Raw genomic sequence first — 18,385 nt, forward strand, 5'->3', positions numbered from 1 at the left:
GAATTCACTCGTTGCAAACCAGCCCTTGAAATTTATAAATCAATTAGAGGTGCAAGAAAGGTTTAGGACAGAACAAGCGGATCGAGAATCGGAGTTTCGAGCACCAAGATATGGTAGCTCAAAGTTGGGGAAAATTCAAGACTGGAGAAGAATTTCCAGATTTGAACTTCCAACATTGGAAGTTTAGTTAGGTATCGAAACAAACTTGGATTGGTACCAAAATTGATAGTATTTTACTCTTATATGAAGGGTATCTCTCTATTAAATTTCACAAAAAATACCTTCGGGAAGGTAGTAAACGAACCAACTAAAGTTTGGAAAAATTCTTAAGGCAATCTGCCTTTAATCCTTTTCTTTCCAAATCCAATCGTTTGGCTAAAAAAATCCTCCAATCATGGTTCATATGTGAAAGGAAAGTCTAAGGAACATTCATGGTACATTTGGTAGGTGTTTAACACCAAGAATTTCATTTAGTAAGACCACAACAAGCCTCATCTCAAATCTGTCCAAAACTAGGTTTTTCCAAAACAGAGCAGTGTTCTTGTTTTGATCACAACTCAGTCGACTTAACTTGGAATTGAGCATGATTTATGGTGTTGGAAAATACATTCATAGGGTTAAAAATTTACAGAAGAAAACGTTTTGAAATTTGGCAAACAACTAGCTCGAAATTGAGCCTCAAATTGCTGCCTCTACAAATCATTCCTGCAGAACAGAGAAACAGGACAGCTATCTTAAAACGAATGGTTTGGCTCCCACACATGGAACCAGAACGTGTATTTTATGCCGTTGGAAAGGTATGGATGTCTATTTTCAAATGCCACTGACGGCACTCAATTTTCACATCGGAGGACAAAGTTATGGTCGAAATGCTACCGCTGGACAGGGTTATCCGAAAACAGTTTTCCAGCTTGACTAGTTCACAAATAAATTCATTTGCCCAACCAAAAGTTAATGTTTTCCAATGAAAATTTTTACACATCTAATACAACATATAAACATCATATTCAAGCCATTAGACCATCAAAAATTGGCCTTAAAATAACCGAACAAGACAGGGGCAAAATCAGAAATTTCTATCCCATGAGTTCCTTGAAGTTTCTACTAATAATACACCATTAATCCACCATTTTAAACACTAAACCAGCATTATATCCAACATCAATCATTTCATCAGCCATCAAGCCAAGGATGGGAGTTCATAGAGCCTACCATCAAAATTTTCCAACAATACAAGTTACCCATGTAAAGATTCAAGCTCATATGTGTAATTTAACCTCCATAGGACAAGTTTAGAGTGTTGGATCATTACCTACTTTGGTGGTTGTTCAAGTCAGAATTTTCGGCCCTTTGAAGCCTGAGGAAACCGTGGAGAGCTCCTTTCTTTTGCAGCTAGATGGACTTCCCAAGTGTTGAGCTAAGTGGTGCTAAAATTTGAGAGGATTTGGTAGTGATTTGAGCAAGATTTTGGAGTGAAAAGTTGAAGAACTTTAGTTGTTTCTTTGCAGCTTGCTGGCCGGCCAAGAGAGCTAGGAGAATGAGATGTTTGGTCTGACTTTTTGGCTTACAAAGGAAGCTTAAGGACTAAGAGTTTAGGTGCGCAAAAGTCAACCGCAAATAGTGCGCATACGCGCGTGTTTTGTGCTCGATTCCTTTCGAGTTTATTTCGCCAGTGCACTAAACCTCGAAGGCACTTATATTCATATAAATATTATTCACTCTTAATTGTCCCAAATTAATGGTCTAAAGTCCCTCAATTAAGCGCGCGCGTGAAAACGCGTATTTCCAATTTAGGCGCGATAAAGTGAAACCTTCGAGAAATTCTTATAACGATCGTACCACCAACTATCACTTGAGTACTTAAACCTAAATTTACCTATTTTAAGAACATTGTACATGTCTCCAATTTTCCGAGTTTAACGTACTCTTAATTGGCTAAAATTTCTCAAACACGTTTTCACTATTTTCATTAATCGAGCTTCCAAAAATTAATTTTTGAAACGAGTCACTTTAAAAACATAATGAAGCCATAATTCCATGTATTTAAGTCTAATAAGGTTAGAAAATAATATTCGAGGCAATTGGCCAAAGAAATCATTAAATGAGCTCGAAATAAGAATTTAAATAAGAAAATTTTGCGAGTCCTCACAATTATCCCATTTGGTAGAATAGTTCCACTAGTTATTGCTAGCATTTTATTCTAACCTATCCTTAAATGCAAGTTGATTTGGAATTCACTATTTAAAGTTTCCAACTATCTCTTGATTTTGAAAGCCATTTTTATTAAAAAAGAAAAAGAAAAGAGAAACTCACCTATTTTAGCACATGATTTAAGAACACAAAATAACCTATAATTTTGCAGCTTATGATACAGATTACCAAAAAAAAAAAATCATCAACCAAGTAAGAGAAAGAATCATCAAATAAGTAAGAATTATAAATCCAAAGAATCTAGAAAGTAGAAAAGAAAAATTTTAAGCTCAAGAAATTATTAGATATTGTATATATCTAGGCCATTATCTTAGTGAAAATTCAACGAGCTTCTTCCATGCTCCTCGTACTTACCACATAAAGTGTTGCCTCCCATACAAATTGTCAAAACCAAAATCATCAAAATCTCAACAAAAAAAAAATGAGATAGACAGCCTAAAAAAGGGAAGAAAGAAATAAAAATAAGAAAATATGTATATTCACCCTTGAAAGTTAAAGTTGTTCAATATTGAGAGTCCAGTCTCATTTTCAATAAAATGTTTTGTCCAAAGAAACCATTGTTGCTCCCTCCATTCTTGAACACTTTTAATCTATCAATCAAACAATCATCTGAATTGCAACAAAGAGAATAGGATCCAATATGAAATCCTAATTAGGAGACATGTATAGCCATATGCCTTTTAGTTCTACCTAATTTTAGGCATTACTTGCTACATTAAGAATGTTAAAATACATTAAGAATGTTAAAATAATCATGCCTTTTAGTTCTGCCTAATTTTAGGCATTACTTACTGATTAATGCTATATTAAGAAGGTAAGATAACCTGATTTCAAAGTCATGTTTATTTGTGCAATTAGGAAAAAACACACATTCACACACTAAGAGCAACTTCAGGGCTCTTACACTACGTTCAAATTGATTTACCTAATTAAATAGAAGACTTAGGCCCTGTTTGGATTGCTATTTGTTGGAAAAAAAATTCTTGTTTTGCAGCAATATTCTATTTACATATTTCCCAATCAACTTTTTATATTACATATATCACATTCTAAAAATATTATATTAATTTTTCCCCAAAAACTTTTTGAAAAATGCAATCAAAAAAATTTCTTACATTCTGTTCAAATGCACAAAACCATTCCGAGACAGTTCAACTGGCAACCATCCCAGTTCATTTTCCATTTTTTTTAACATGAAACACAATGTAGTGCAACCCAATGTGTGTGTGTGTGTGTCTCTTTTTTTTTTTTTTTGGCAATTTCAGCACTTTTCTTCTTAACATGAAACTCAATGTAGTGCCCATGCAGTAGTCAAACCTCAGCGCGTCTGGTAACCCAACTCTCAAGTCTCAAGTTCACATTTCACATTGGAATAGACCCATGTTGGTCCATTCGATTGAAAAAATTTGAAATGAAATGGGGTTAAGGGCCTCTTTAATTGTCAGTGACAATTGTACTGCGCAATGTAGCTTCCAGCATAATAAATCACTAAAATAATAAATATAGAGATAACATATCTAAAAACACAACAAATTTATTCACTTATTAAGATTTAATTCAAAAATTATGTTGACATCCACTTTTGTTATTTCAGTATACACTGGAGGGTGCAATTACGTCTAACAGTTGTACAAGCTCTTGATCCAACAAAATGAAACTTGAGGGTCCTATGGTTGATCAATCTCAAGAAAGCTTAACCGACACTTTATCGACATGCAACTATTTGTTTGGAAATGTTTACAGTATAATGGAACTTGATGGTCCTTTTGTCAATTAATCTCATAAAAGCTTAACCCCCACTCTATCAATATCCAATTGCTCTTTGTAGAGAGAGAGAGAGAGAGAGAGAGAGAGAGAGCAAAGGGTTCTAGGAAGAAAAGAGGAAATTAAGGAGATAATATAAGGGAAAATCGTTCAAAATGTCCCTCACATTTTGCAAAATGACTTTTTTCATCCTTTACTTTTAAAAGTGTACACTACAAGAAATATATTTTTCAGTGACAAAAATTTATGTGACAACAAAAATCTTGTCACAGATAACCTAATTCAGTGACGACATTAGGTGTCATCACAGATGAGTACAGCACAAGCATAATCAGTGACAACATTGGAAGTTGTCATTCTCAACTCGTCACGAAATAGTTGGCGCGCATCTCATTTGATGCCGCGGGAAATGATTTTATGACAACTCAAGTAAAGTCGTCACAAACGCTCTCTCTACAGTGACAACATAACTTGTTGTCATTGAAAGTCTACCCGGTTCCAATTTTGTGACAACTTTTTGCGTCACTGTATACTACAGTATTTTCATCAACTTTCACTAATTCTACTATGACACCCTAATTTTATTTTTTAGCCCCCAATTCTTTTATATTAGCAAAAGCACCGAAGATATGACACCCTAATTTTATAATTTAGCCCCTATTCATTATGTATTAACAAAATGCAAATGATATAATAACAAACTATTTTTAGATATTTGTAATTTTTGCTAAGTTGACATAATAGACATGTCTGAGCATAAAAATTTTTTCATGAATTGTTTATTATTACTTATAACAACCCCCAAAAATCAATAACTGAAATAATTTGAAAAAGTGTAATTGAATATAATTTGTAGTCTAATGTTAGCACTGTGAAAGATTAGTATAACGTGTAATACATCATAAGTAATAATTATTTTCATATGGAATGGGTATATACGAAATTAAAATTATTCAGTAAAATATCTGTCGTGCAATAAGATTGAGAGTTGTAACACATTTAACAGAATATTTGATTACATGTTTCTTTTAATTTATTATAAAAACTAAGTAATAGACAAAGAGTAGGATAAGCATGAGTAAGAAGTGCTATACTGTATATAAGCAATTCTATAGTATTTTCATCAAATTTCACTAATTCTACTATGGCACCCTAATTTTATTATTTAGCCCCCAATTCTTTTATATGAGCAAAAGCACCGAAGATATGACACCCTAATTTTATAATTTAGCCCCTATTCATTACGTATTAGCAAAATGCAAATGATATAATAACAAACTATTTTTAGATATTTGTAATTTTTGCTAAGTTGACATAATAGACATGTCTGAGCATAAAAATTTTTTCACGAATTGTTTATTATTCCTTATAACAACCCCCAAAAATCAATAACTGAAATAATTTGAAAAAGTGTAATTGAATATAATTTGTAGTCTAATGTTAGCACTGTGAAAGATTAGTATAACGTGTAATACATCATAAGTAATAATTATTTTCATATGGAATGGGTATATACGAAATTAAAATTATTCAGTAAAATATCTGTTGTGCAATAAGATTGAGAGTTGCCACACATTTAACAGAATATTTGATTACATGTTTCTTTTAATTTATTATAAAAACTAAGTAATAGACAAAGAGTAGTATAAGCATGAGTAAGAAGTGCTATACTGTATATAAGCGATTCTATGCATGTTAAATTTTTGAAACATGTTTTATTGTGTAAGTTTTATTGTAAGGTAATTTCTTAAATAATTTGTATATTGAGTTGTCCAAACCCAAAAAGATGTATATAGACACAAACAAGCACACATATATATATATATACATGCACAAAAAAGAAACCAATATCAAATAATTTATTTGATATTTATAGATGAGATTAAGGAAAAAAAAAAGAGATTAAGTATGAAAAAAGAAACCTGAAAAAAAAATTTGACCAGGGAAAAAAAAAAGAAAAAAAATGTATGAAGCTAAAGGTGTGAATCCTGGAATCTCAAAGATGTGCTTAGATGCCAAAAAAAAAAGAGCGCCAGTCTGAAATCTGAAAGAGGCGCGAGGCGGGTGGCTGAAATCTCTACAAAACGACGTCGTTTTTGGTTGTTCACACACAAACAAAAGTCTCGCCGCTTCTCTCTTCCAACACTTAGACAAATTTCATTCTCAGTCTTTCCTTCCTATGGTGAACTAACCCTTCCTTCCCGTAGATTCGAAATGCCGCTCGCCACCGTTAGCCGCTGAAGTCCGCCGCTATCCACCACCATCAGCAGCTGAAGTTTGCCGCTACCCAGCAACTTGAGCTTTATTCTTCAGCCTTTCCTTCACCACTGACGATGACCCTTTCTCCCCTCCATTGACCCGCAACCGTGTCGAAATGCCGCTCACCACCGTTAACCGCTGAAGTCCGCCGCTATCCACCACCATCAGCCACTGAAGTCCGAGCTATCCAGCACCATAATTTATTCTTCAGCATTTCCTTCACCACTGACGATAGCCCTTTCTCCCCTCTATTGACCCGCAACCGCGTCGAGCTCTTTAGCACCAGCAAATCCAAGGCAATTGGGGAAAGCTATACATTTCTTAGGTAAGTTCAACTGAAGTTTGTTCTTTGTTCTTCATTTCCTTGCCATTTTCGAACCTACATTTTAATTTTCCCCTGTTTTTGTTAGCTCATTATCCAATGGCTTCTGTCCTACCCCCGAAAGGCTTCATTTCCTTGCCATTATTCGAGGCAATTTGGGCTTCTGAAATGTTGCATTTTACATATTACTTTTCTTGATATATGATACTGATTTCATGGCTTTTCATATGAATTTTCATATTACTTTTATGGCTGCTTTTCATATGACTTGTAGCCTTAATTTTTGAAAAGGCTAGTTAACAAATTATTCTCTTTAGTTTGATATTAGAAAAGTATTTTGTACTAAAGGCTGATGTGTCTATATCTAGGACATGGATAAAACTTGGATGAAGATTAGCAATAGGAAGGACAAGGCTTATGAACTCGGAGTAAAAATTTCCTCAAGTTTGCATATTCTCAAAAAGTTGAAAATCAGAAAATCCCATGCCCATGTACACAATGCAATAATTTTTGTAACCAAACTAAAACAGTTGTGGAGGATCATTTATTGACTCAAGGCATTCGTAAAAGCTACACAAGATGGATACACCATGGGGAACAATTTCGACACCAAAATTGTGGGGATAGTACTAAACATGGGGATGGAGAGGAGGATAGTGATACTGAAGATTTAAATGACATGTTGCACGACATTGGGACAGCACAATGGGGGGACAATTGGGCTGGTAGGGAAGAATCAACGGATGATAGTCTAAATGCGAATCATAGTGACACAGATAACTTTCTTAAATTGTTAGAAGATGCAAAAAAGGAGCTGTATCCAGGGAATCATTTTTACTCAAAGCTATCCTTTGTAGTCACTTTGCTCCATTTGAAAACAATGAGCGGGTGGACTATAAAGTCCTTCAATGCATTGCTGGAAATTTTTAGGCATGCACTACCTCCTGAAGCCACAGTTCCCAAGTCTTTTGCTGATGCTAAGAAGCTCATTCGAGACTTAGGTTTTAAATCTAAAAAAATCCATGCTTGTGTCAATGATTGTGTTCTCTTCCGCAAGGAAAATGAAAATTTTGACACTTGTCCAAATCTAAATTGTAAAGAACCTCGCTACAAGATGGCAGGTTCAAGAGTTCCACGCAAAGTTTTGCGTTACTTTCCTTTGAAGCCTAGGCTGCAACGATTATATACCCACAAAGAAATAGCTTCAGATATGAGATGGCATAAAGAAAAGTGTGTGCATGATGATAACATCATGCGGCATCCAGCAGACAGTGAAGCATGGAAACACTTTGATAGGTTGCATCCGGACTTCGCCGTTGATCCTAGAAATGTGAGGTTAGGTCTTGCAACTGATGGTTTCAATCCTTTTGGGACCATGAGTAGTGCTTATAGCATCTGGCCTATTTATCTAGTGCCATACAATCTGTCCCCTTGGAAGTGTATGAGAGATCCTTTCTTTTTCCTATCAATGCTAATTCCTGGGCCTAAATCCCCGGGAAATGAGATTGATGTTTACATGGAGACTCTAATAGATGAACTGAATGAAATGTGGCTTGGTGTTGAAACATATGATGCATATAGTGGCAAGAAATTTGACCTCCGGGCAGCTTTACTATGGACTATAAATGATTTTCCAGCTTATGCAATGCTGTCCGGATGGAGTACGAAAGGGTATCAAGCATGTCCTATTTGCATGGTTGAGACAACTTGCGTACATTTACCACACCGAAAAAAGTTGTGTTACACAGGTCATCGCCGCTTCTTACCCATTGACCATTCTTGGCGGCGAGAAAAAAAACCTTTCAATGGCAATGTGGACTTTAGGAATCCTGTTGCACCTTTATCTGGAAATGAAATTTTGGATCAGGTGCAAAATATGGAGGTAAATTTTGGGAAGACCAAGGCGCAATCCAATGCAAAGAAATGCAAGCGTTCTAAGAGTGGTTTGAACTGGACAAAGAAAAGTTGTTTCTTTGAGTTACCATATTGGGCAGACCTCCTTCTTAGGCATAATTTGGATTTAATGCATGTGTCAAAAAATGTCTCAGAGACTGTCATTGCCACAATTATGGATATTGAAAACAAAACCAAAGACCACTGGTTGTGTCATCAAGATTTGAAGGATTTGGGTTTGAAAAAAGAGCTACATTTGATTCCAAATGGCGACTCTTATATCATGCCACATGCCTGTTATAGCCTAACCAAGGAGGAGAAAAAAAAAGTATGTGAGTTCTTGAATTCTGTCAAATATCCAGATGGGTTTGCCTCAAACATTTGCCGATGTATAAAGAATGGCTAGTTTCAAATTTCTGGAATGAAAAGTCATGACTTCCACATTTTTATACAAAGGCTACTCCCACTTGCAATCCGTGGAAGTTTAACAAAAGAAGTTCGGCAAGTGCTATTCGAGTTAAGTGAATTCTTCAAAAAATTATGTGCTAGAACATTACATAGAGAGGTTCTGGAGGAGTTAGGCCAAAAAATTGCAGTCATCTTATGTAAATTAGAGAGGTTGTTCCCTCCAGCTTTCTTCGATATAATGATGCACTTGATGGTTCACTTGCCTGCTGAAGCTATCCTTGGCGGTCCAGCTCAATATCGTTGGATGTTCCCATTTGAGAGGTAGAGAGTTGTACATATAGCCTTGTAAGTTTTTTTTTATTAAAGACCACTGCAATCTTCTAATTTCTTTTATTTTCCTTTGAGAAAGACATATGGCAGTGCTGAAAAGTTATGTTGGGAATAAGGCCCGGCCAGAGGGATGCATTGCTGAGCGGTACATAGATAAAGAATGCTTGACATTCTGCTCTATGTACCTAGACAATATTGATACGATATTCAACAAGCCTGAACGAAACAATGATAGGGGATATAATACTGGTGAATTGTCCATTTTTTCATGCCCTGGTCGTCCATTTGGAGGGCCCAAAAGGGGCAATTTCCTTGACTCAGAGCTGGAAAAAATTCATACATTTATATTGAACAATTGTGATGAGCTTGAGGACTATATAAAGTAAGCTTTTAATGTTAATTAAAGCTTGTACCTTTGTTCTATATTTTGATATGTTCAAAGGCAAATTTATACAAGGTGATTGTTTTTGTCTATAGTGCGCATAAAATGGAGTTGGAGGCAGAGAGTGCTGAAAATGTGGACCAAAGGCACGATAGAGAATTTGCAAAATGGGTTAAACAACGTGTATGTTTGTAGTGTCATTTGGACAGCCTACTTTTTTTTATCTCTAATACAATAAATTACTGATTTAGGTGAAATTGTCCTTACTAGGTTATGTATGGCAGCGAGGCTTCCAATGGTGAGCTTCGAGCATTAGCATTTGGGCTAGACAACCGAGTTTGCATGTATACGGGCTGCATGGTTAATGGGTATAGGTTTCACACGGAAAATCGGGAAAGGCAAAGAAAGACTCAAAACAGTGGTATTGTAGTTAGAGGTGAGCATGGTAACAATATGATCGATTTTTATGGTGTGATACAACAAATTATTGAAGTAAGATACTGGCTCGGGAAAAAAAAGGTTATAGTATTCAAGTGTGACTGGTGGAAGACCGATGATAGTGCTGGGATGCAAGTGGACAAAGAATGGGGTATCACAAGTGTCAATTCGTCCAGAAAATGGTATGAAGACCAACCATATGTCCTCCCTCAACATGTCCAACAAGTCTTTTATCTTGAAGACTTGAAACTAGGCAAAAACTGGTTTGTCGTCGAGAGGTTCAGTCCAAGGCACTTGTATGATGTTCCTGAAGATTTAGAAAAAGAACCAATTGTTGAGGAAATATATCAAGAAGAAGCAACTGGGGATTTCACTATTATAATAGACCTCGACAATCCACCATTACTTTCAAGAGAAGACAATGAGATACCGAAGGCTGTACCTTCATCCATTGTACATGCTGAGAAGTCAAAAAATAGCTCAAATGGCACCTTTGAAGACTTCATTAATGATGATGATGAAGTGAATGAACATGAGTCTAACAATGAGGAAGACGAAGAGGAGATTCTTAGTGATAATGACATCGATTCGGAATAGGTGAAATTGATGAGGACTACATGACACTAAGTTTAATCTCTTTAACTCCGGCTAACTAGTTTTTATTCCTAAATTATACTATGCTGTAACACTAACTTCTTGTTACTTTTAGATGGCTGGACCAGGAAAGCGAGGCCAAATGCTGCAGAGAAAAGCTCAAGGTGCACAACAGCCTGCAATACCTAATTCAGTTGGAAGCAATCAACCAAGAAGTGCATCCAAGAGTGTATCCTCAGAGAATGCAATATCTGTCACTCCAACTTCTTCACCTAGAGAAATTGCTAGTGAGAGTAGGATGATACACCCTCAGACATCTGAGTCTCGTGTATCCGGAGAAAATGAGACTATTCCAGTTTCTAATGAGCAAGAAAATGGTAAGTTAGACTTCATTTTCACGGCTGAAATTAAAAACCAAGTTTCTATTTCATGACTGACTTTGTTAATGTGGTCAAAGTAATGTATGGACTGATATTTGTTAATAGCTATGCTGCTGTCAGCAAGAAGAAGAGGACATACACGAAATCTATCATTATCAAAAAAAAGGGAGGCTAATGAGATGCTCACCATTGAAATTGATGATTGTATTCGGCAGATTGTTGGGAAGGATTCTCAATACTTCATCACAGAAGGGGGTTGTGTTGTTAGGAAGGTTACTAGGCTTAATGTTCCAAAGTGGTCCCATCTCAATCCCGGTGACCGAGAAGGCATATACAGCACGGTTACGGTATTTGTTGACCTGTTAATACTCTAATTTCATCCAGAAAGTATGAGACATTTTACTGCTTTAGATTTGCACTACTTTTGCACTCAAATCTTCCTTAGATTTAATATGTCATTTTCACATAGATTTGCTTGGTTTTAAGTAGATTGCACTGTTATTGTAGGATGACTTTCGATTTCCAGAGCACATCACCTCAAAAACTGCTATTAATAGGCAGTTAAACACACAATATCGAAACCATCGATATCGGCTTCACAAGTATTTCCAGAGTTTTGAATCAAGGCAAGAAGCATTGAGGCAAGTTCCTGAAGGTGTGAGTGAAGAAGATTGGAAGTGGCTGGTCAGCTACTTTGAAAATGATGAATTTAAGGTTAGCTTGTCAAAATAACCTATCCTTTTATTAAATTTCAGATTTCACTTCACAAATTTGCTAATCTTTGTCAGTTAAAATTTTCACTAATTTGTGGCAGAAAATTAGTGAACGTAACAAGCAAAATCGTGCCAAAAATGACTGCCACACTACTGTTGGCACAAAATCGCTTGCAAGAGTTGTTGAGGAAAAGGTAATCTGAAACCCAGCCAACACTTGTACATGTACATCCTTTTTGTCATATGACTGAAAATGAAAAAATTGAAAATTTGGACAGAAAAGGAAAGAAGATGTCGAGCTTTCAGAGATAGACATGTTTGAGTTAAGTCGAAAGTCAAAGAAGTCAGGGGGGCTGGTAAATAACAAAGCAAAAGAGATCTTGGTGAGCTGTTTCACTTGGATAATGGATTTTTAAATTATTGACATCCATTCCAGCTACATAATGATCATATTTTTTACTTGCCTAGGACAAAATGAGGGAATTGCAGGCTACAACTTCAATGACTAGCAAGGAAATATGCGAGCAAGAACTTGGTTACATACCTGGACACATCCGCGGTCGTAGTGCAACCAAGAAGCAAGCTGCTGAGGTAGAACGCTGGAGGCATGAGATTGAGGACAGCCGAAAAAGAGCAGATGAAGCAGAAAAATGAGCTGCAGAAGTAACTCAACAATTCACTGCTCAGCAAGAGTTGATTAAGACCTTGCAACAGCAACAAACAGAAACAAGAAGCCTGTATGATGAGTTAGCTAACCAGCTGAAAGACTTGCACAAATAAGCAACTTCTGTGTCAGGTATAAATAAATTGTTTGCTCTTCATAGTTATTACAATTGAGGCACTTGAATTCTGGTTCTACAAAATAGAGATTCATTTTTAATACAATTGGGTTGCTTGATGTCAATTTAGTTGCTTGATGGCACTTGAAATCTGGTTCCACCAAATCTGATTCCTGTTTAATGCAATTGAGTTGCTTGAGGCTGATTTAGGTGCTTGAAATCTTGTTCATGTTTAATTACAGCCATTGAGGTGCTGGATGTTGCAACCAAAACTTTGGTGTTTTTAAAGCAAAGGTGTTTGAATGTTGGGATGTATTCCACTTTTTTCTTTGTCGAACTCATCTAAATTTTTCTGTATCAGAATTTTTTTTTGTGCTAAGGAAAAAGAGGCACCTGTGATTGTGCGTGTGTGTGTGTGTTTTTTTTCTTGATATACTGTGTGGTTCACGATCATCTAGGCTCTCAATGATTTTAGGATTTTATTGTTGTTATTGTTATTGTTATTGCATATATATTTGTGAACATGCAGATATTTATTGTGTTTGTATTGTTATTCTATATTTCACAGAATATACATTCAATGTCTTATTTGCTATAATTTCACTTTATTTTTGTGTTAAGCAATTTACTTAGATTGCTATAATTTCAAATTAGAGTGACATTAGTTTTTATAATATGGTGCCTATCTAGAAGTGTAGTTCCAGTTTTAACACCAGTGCTCATTGCTTCAATTTTGGTAACGTGTAGGTTCTAACACGATTCCCAAGAAGAAGAAGCCAGTCATTGCTGTGAAGATGGTTTTTGATTTGAAGACTACAAGGCCTATCGTGCTCATGTTTTGTTCTAGATGGGAATCGTGCTCATATTTTTGTATAGAACTTTACTACTCTCTATTGTGGATGGGAAATCACTAGTATTGTAACTGAATGGCTTATTTTGGATGGTGCATGGTTTATGACTCATTTGAGGCAACATTTATATATATATGTATTTGGGTTGATCTTCTATTGGAAATGAATGTTGGCTTTCTTTTCGTATGTTGGCTTTTTTTTTCTCCTTGCTACTCAATGAACGTTTTGTGATTGTTGGCAGCTATGTTGCGTAATTAACATTAGATTATTGCTTTTTACAAAAAAATAAATGACAATAAAAAAGTTGTCACTGCCAACAAGTTTCACTAGTGACACCAGAAAGTCGTCACTTTTTATGGATGGAAAACAATGACAACAAAAGTCGTCACTGAACGGAAGCATAATGTGACAACTCCAAGGGTTGACTATGACAAGAATTTAGCCAGCTTAGTGACAATAAAAGTCGTCACACAATGTACAACAATGAGTGACGACAAGAGTCATCACAAAAGCGAAATCGTTTGTGACGACTTTCAACAGTCGTCACATGGACCCCCTTTTGTGACATAGAACTAGTGACAGCTCTGTGACAGCAGTAAAAGTCGTCACTGACTTTTTTTGTGACGACTTCTGAATTTTTAGTGACGACTTTCGCCTGTCACAGAAACGCAATTTTCTTGTAGTGGTACTTTTACGTCCCTTACAAATTCATATTAATTAAATTTAATCTTATCTAGGTTTCCGACTAGTTTTTTGTCGGAATCCACTACGTGTCTTGCATGTGATCACGTGATCACTTTTTAAGGGCAAAATTGTCAAATCAAAATTTGCATAATTCAATCCATAGTCTCTCACATTTCACAAAATGAATTTTTTTGTCCCTCACATTTTACAAAATGAATTGTCTCGTCCCTCACATTTCACAAAATGAATTTTTTCATCCCTCATATTTTACAAAATAAAAATTTTCATTTCTCATTGTTCATGTGTATGAATAACTTTTTTTAAAACTAATTTATATATCTATTTGATCTCACATGGACAATACGAATAGCATGTAATATATCTCTATTTAATTTTCGCCTAAACATACTGTTTTTGTGAAATTAAAATAGATATATACAGGGGTTTAAAAAAATTGTTAGTTTTTCACTCATGTTCATTCCTTTTACTCGAAAATTGAAAACAAAGAAAACATTTAATTCTAAACATTATCAAGTGTTTATATCGAATTAAATTTAGACAGAAAAAATAAACAAAGGAAAAGTATGACAAAAAGAAGTAAGTAATTGACACTTTCAAATTTTAAAATAGTCATAAGATAAGAAATTCAACTGTTGGTCTTAAAGGTAGCGAGTAAAAATTTCAGATTTAAACTGCAATTTGTTAGCATGACTATAGAATTCGAATTAACACCGATTAATTAGATACTCTTATTAAACAACTCAATAAATGAATTATTACTAAAATAGAAAAGACTACAAATATTGAATAGATTCAGATGGTGAAATCATATATATATATATATATATATATATGTTTAAAACAAAATTATTAGATTTAAACCCATGTATATATCGATTTGTTTAGGTGAAATCAAATAGAGATGTATTACATATTATTTGTACTGTTTATATGAAATCAAATAGATATATTCATGAATTAAAAAAATAAAAACTATTCGTACACGTGGTCAATGAGAGATAAAAAAATTCATTTTGAGAAATCTGAGAGATGAAAAAATTTATTTTGTGAAATGTAAGGGATGAAATGATTCATTTTGTGAAATGTAAGGGACTATAGATGGATTATGTAAATTTTAATTTGATAATTTTGCCCCTAAAAAATGTAAAATAATAATTTCCAAATAAAGGGACATTTTTAAAATAACATGAGGGATTTTCCAATTCCATAAATTGAATTTAGAGTTTCTATTAAAAGATGAGATATTGAAGGAAACCAGTTAATCACAAGTAAACTAGGGTTTTTGATTAAAATTTTAGGGTTTCTAATCTTTTTAAAACAAAATAAGGTTTTAAATCAAACCCAAAGAAATACACTTTAGTATCTTATTTATAAACAATCTCCTAATTTTCGGGGCGTCACACAATTCACTCGCCTGTCCAAATTTGCCCCTGAGTTGATTGTGATGGAGCAACGGCGAATTAGGCGTTTTATCCAGGGCCTAAACGTAGAGATTCAGAAGGACCTCGCAGTGGCTCAAATCAATGCTTTTAGCGAGGCCGTTGAGAAGGCCCAACGGGTAGAGAGTGCCCGGGTACAAGTATGGAACTTCCAGGCGAAAAAGCGGGGCTTTCCTGGAAGCAGCTCTGGACAAGGGGATAAAGGTACTCCCTCCAAGTTCGGACGCGGAGCTGGAGGTGGACGACAGTCAGGTTCCGGCAGAGGGGCTCAGTCTAGTGGTGGCCCAGCCGGGAGAGGCCAAGGCGGAAACTTCCAAAAGGGTTCAGGTTTGGCGTCCCGCGGGCCGGGCCTTGTGGGTACTGCGGAAAGCCGAATCATTCCGAAGATAATTGCTGGAAGAAGGGAGGCAAATGTTTGCGTTGCGGAAGCGCAGACCACCAGCTTGCTGCCTGCCCACTCTTAAAGCAAGACGGAAAGGGAACTCAAACCACATCAAAGACCAATACGGGACAGAATAAGGGGAATGAGGCGAAACCTAAAGTGTCAGCTCGAGTATATTCGTTAGAACCTCTATAGGTCTCAGATTCCTCAGAGGTCGTAGAAGGTACGATCCCTATTTTCCACCGTTTTGCCAAAGTTTTAATTGATCCTGGTGCCACTCATTCCTTTGTTAACTCTGATTTCATGTGTGGCATCGATATAAACCTGCTAGTTTACCATACGACCTAGAAGTTAGTACACCTACGGGGAATCAACGTTTGGTTACTAGTATGGTTTATAGGGATTGTGAAGTGTGGGTAGGAGAGAAAAGATTGTTAGGAGATTTGATAAGTCTGGTCATTAAGGGGTATGATGTGATTTTGGGTATGGACTGGCTAGCCAAGTATAACGCCCAACTGGATTGTAAAACAAAAGTGGTAGAATTTCGCATTCCTGGTGAGGCGACCTTAAGGTTGGATATAAGGGGTCGGTTAGCCTCATCTGCTTTGATTTCGGGCATTCGGGCTAGGAAATTGCTAAGTAGAGGGGCGCAAGGATTTTTGGCCTTTCTGATCAATACCCCTTCGGATAAAGTAAAGATAGAGGATGTGCACATAGTGAAGGAATTTCTGGACGTGTTTCCTGATGAGTTAGTAGCCTTACCTCCGGAAAGAGAGATTGAATTCAAAATAGACCTGCTACCGGGATCCTCACCTATCTGAGAAACACCATACCGAATGGCTCCTGCTGAGCTCAAGGAGCTAAAGTTACAATTACAGGACCTTCTGGAGTGGGGATTCATTCAAGAGAGTGGGTCTCCTTGGGGAGCTCCTGTACTTTTTGTGAAGAAAAAAGATGGTGGGTTGCGGATGTGTATCGATTATCGGGGCCTGAATAATATTATGGTGAAAAATAAGTATCCACTGCCCCACATAGATGAGTTGTTCGACCAGCTACAAGGAGCAGTGGTCTTTTCAAAATTGGACCTCCGACAAGGGTATTATCAGTTATTAATCAGGAAGGAGGATATTCCGAAAACTGCCTTCAACTCGAGATATGGGCATTACGAGTTCGCAGTTATGCCCTTTGGATTAACCAATGCCCCTGCCGCCTTCATGGATTTAATGCATAGGGTGTTTAAGCCTTACCTGGATCGATTTGTAGTAGTCTTCATCGATGACATCCTGGTCTATTCCAAGACACGTGGCGAGCATGAGCAGCACTTGAGGATTGTCTTACAAACCTTAAGAGATCATCAACTGTACGCCAAGTTCAGCAAGTGCGAATTTTGGCTGGAGAAAATTGCTTTCCTGGGGAACGTAATTTCTCAAGAGGGTATTTCAGTTGACCTGGCAAAAGTAGAGGGTGTGACTACTTGGAAGAGGCCAGAAAATCCCACCGAGGTCCGCAGCTTTCTAGGACTGGCTGGATATTATCGGCGTTTCATCAAGGACTTTTCCAAACTAGCCGGTCCTCTAACCGACTTGACAAGGAAACATGGTAGGTTTAGTTGGAATGCACGAAGTGAGACAAGTTTTCAAGAGTTAAAGAAGAGATTGACCATGGCTCCAGTTCTCGTCTTGCCAAATGGAGGGGACGGATTTGCCGTGTATACGGACGCGTCACGAGAAGGCTTGGGTTGTGTGTTAATGCAAAATCGAAATGTGATATCTTTTGCCTCGAGAAAGTTAAAACCTCACGAGCAGAACTACCCAACCCATGATCTGGAGCTAGCTGCCGTTGTTTTCGCTCTTAAAAAGTGGAGACACTACCTATATGGGGTAATCTTTGAGGTTTACTCCGATCACAAAAGCCTGAGGTACCTCTTCTCACAGAAGGAATTGAACATGAGGCAGCGACGGTGGATGGAATTTCTGGAGGATTACGATTGTACTATCAACTACCATCCAGGAAAGGCGAACGTAGTAGCCGATGCTTTGAGTCGCAAGGCGCAAGTAGCAGGATTAATGATTAAAGAGTGGAATTTGCTCGAGTCGGTTTGCGAGTGGAAACCCTGCCTTGGGAGCCATAAAGTGATTTTTGGCAATATTAAAGTGACTTCCACCTTCTTGGAAAGGATTAAAGAAGCTCAAAAGGAAGATGCACTGGTGCAGAAATGGGGAGAGAAAGTGGGAAAAGGAGAAACCACTGACTTCCATTTTAGTCCTGAGGGTATTTTAAAATACCGAAACTGAATAGTGGTACCGAAGGATGAATCATTGAAAACGGAGATTCTAGAGGAAGCTTATCGATCCAAGTATACAATCCATCCGGGTAGTAGCAAGATGTATCAGGATCTGAAAGGAACCTATTGGTGGGACAATATGAAGAAGGAAATTGCGTTGTACGTGCAAAATGTCTTGTTTGCCAACAGGTTAAAGCGGAGCATCAAAAACCATCGGGCTTGTTACAACCCCTTGAGATACCTGAATGGAA

At 36.7% G+C, this 18,385-nt stretch overlaps 1 protein-coding gene across 1 annotated transcript; it reads left to right on the forward strand.

The window, feature by feature from the left end:
- The first annotated feature begins 6,927 nt into the window (after positions 1-6,927).
- LOC113774087 lies at positions 6,928-8,855 on the forward strand. The gene is made up of 2 exons (XM_027318654.1): positions 6,928-7,000; positions 7,087-8,855. The coding sequence occupies exons 1-2, from the start codon at positions 6,928-6,930 to the stop codon at positions 8,853-8,855; spliced, it is 1,842 nt and encodes a 613-aa protein (XP_027174455.1).
- Positions 8,856-18,385: the final 9,530 nt, after the last annotated feature.

This window comes from Coffea eugenioides, chromosome 6, assembly GCF_003713205.1.
Source record: "Coffea eugenioides isolate CCC68of chromosome 6, Ceug_1.0, whole genome shotgun sequence".
Lineage (NCBI taxonomy): Eukaryota > Viridiplantae > Streptophyta > Magnoliopsida > Gentianales > Rubiaceae > Coffea > Coffea eugenioides.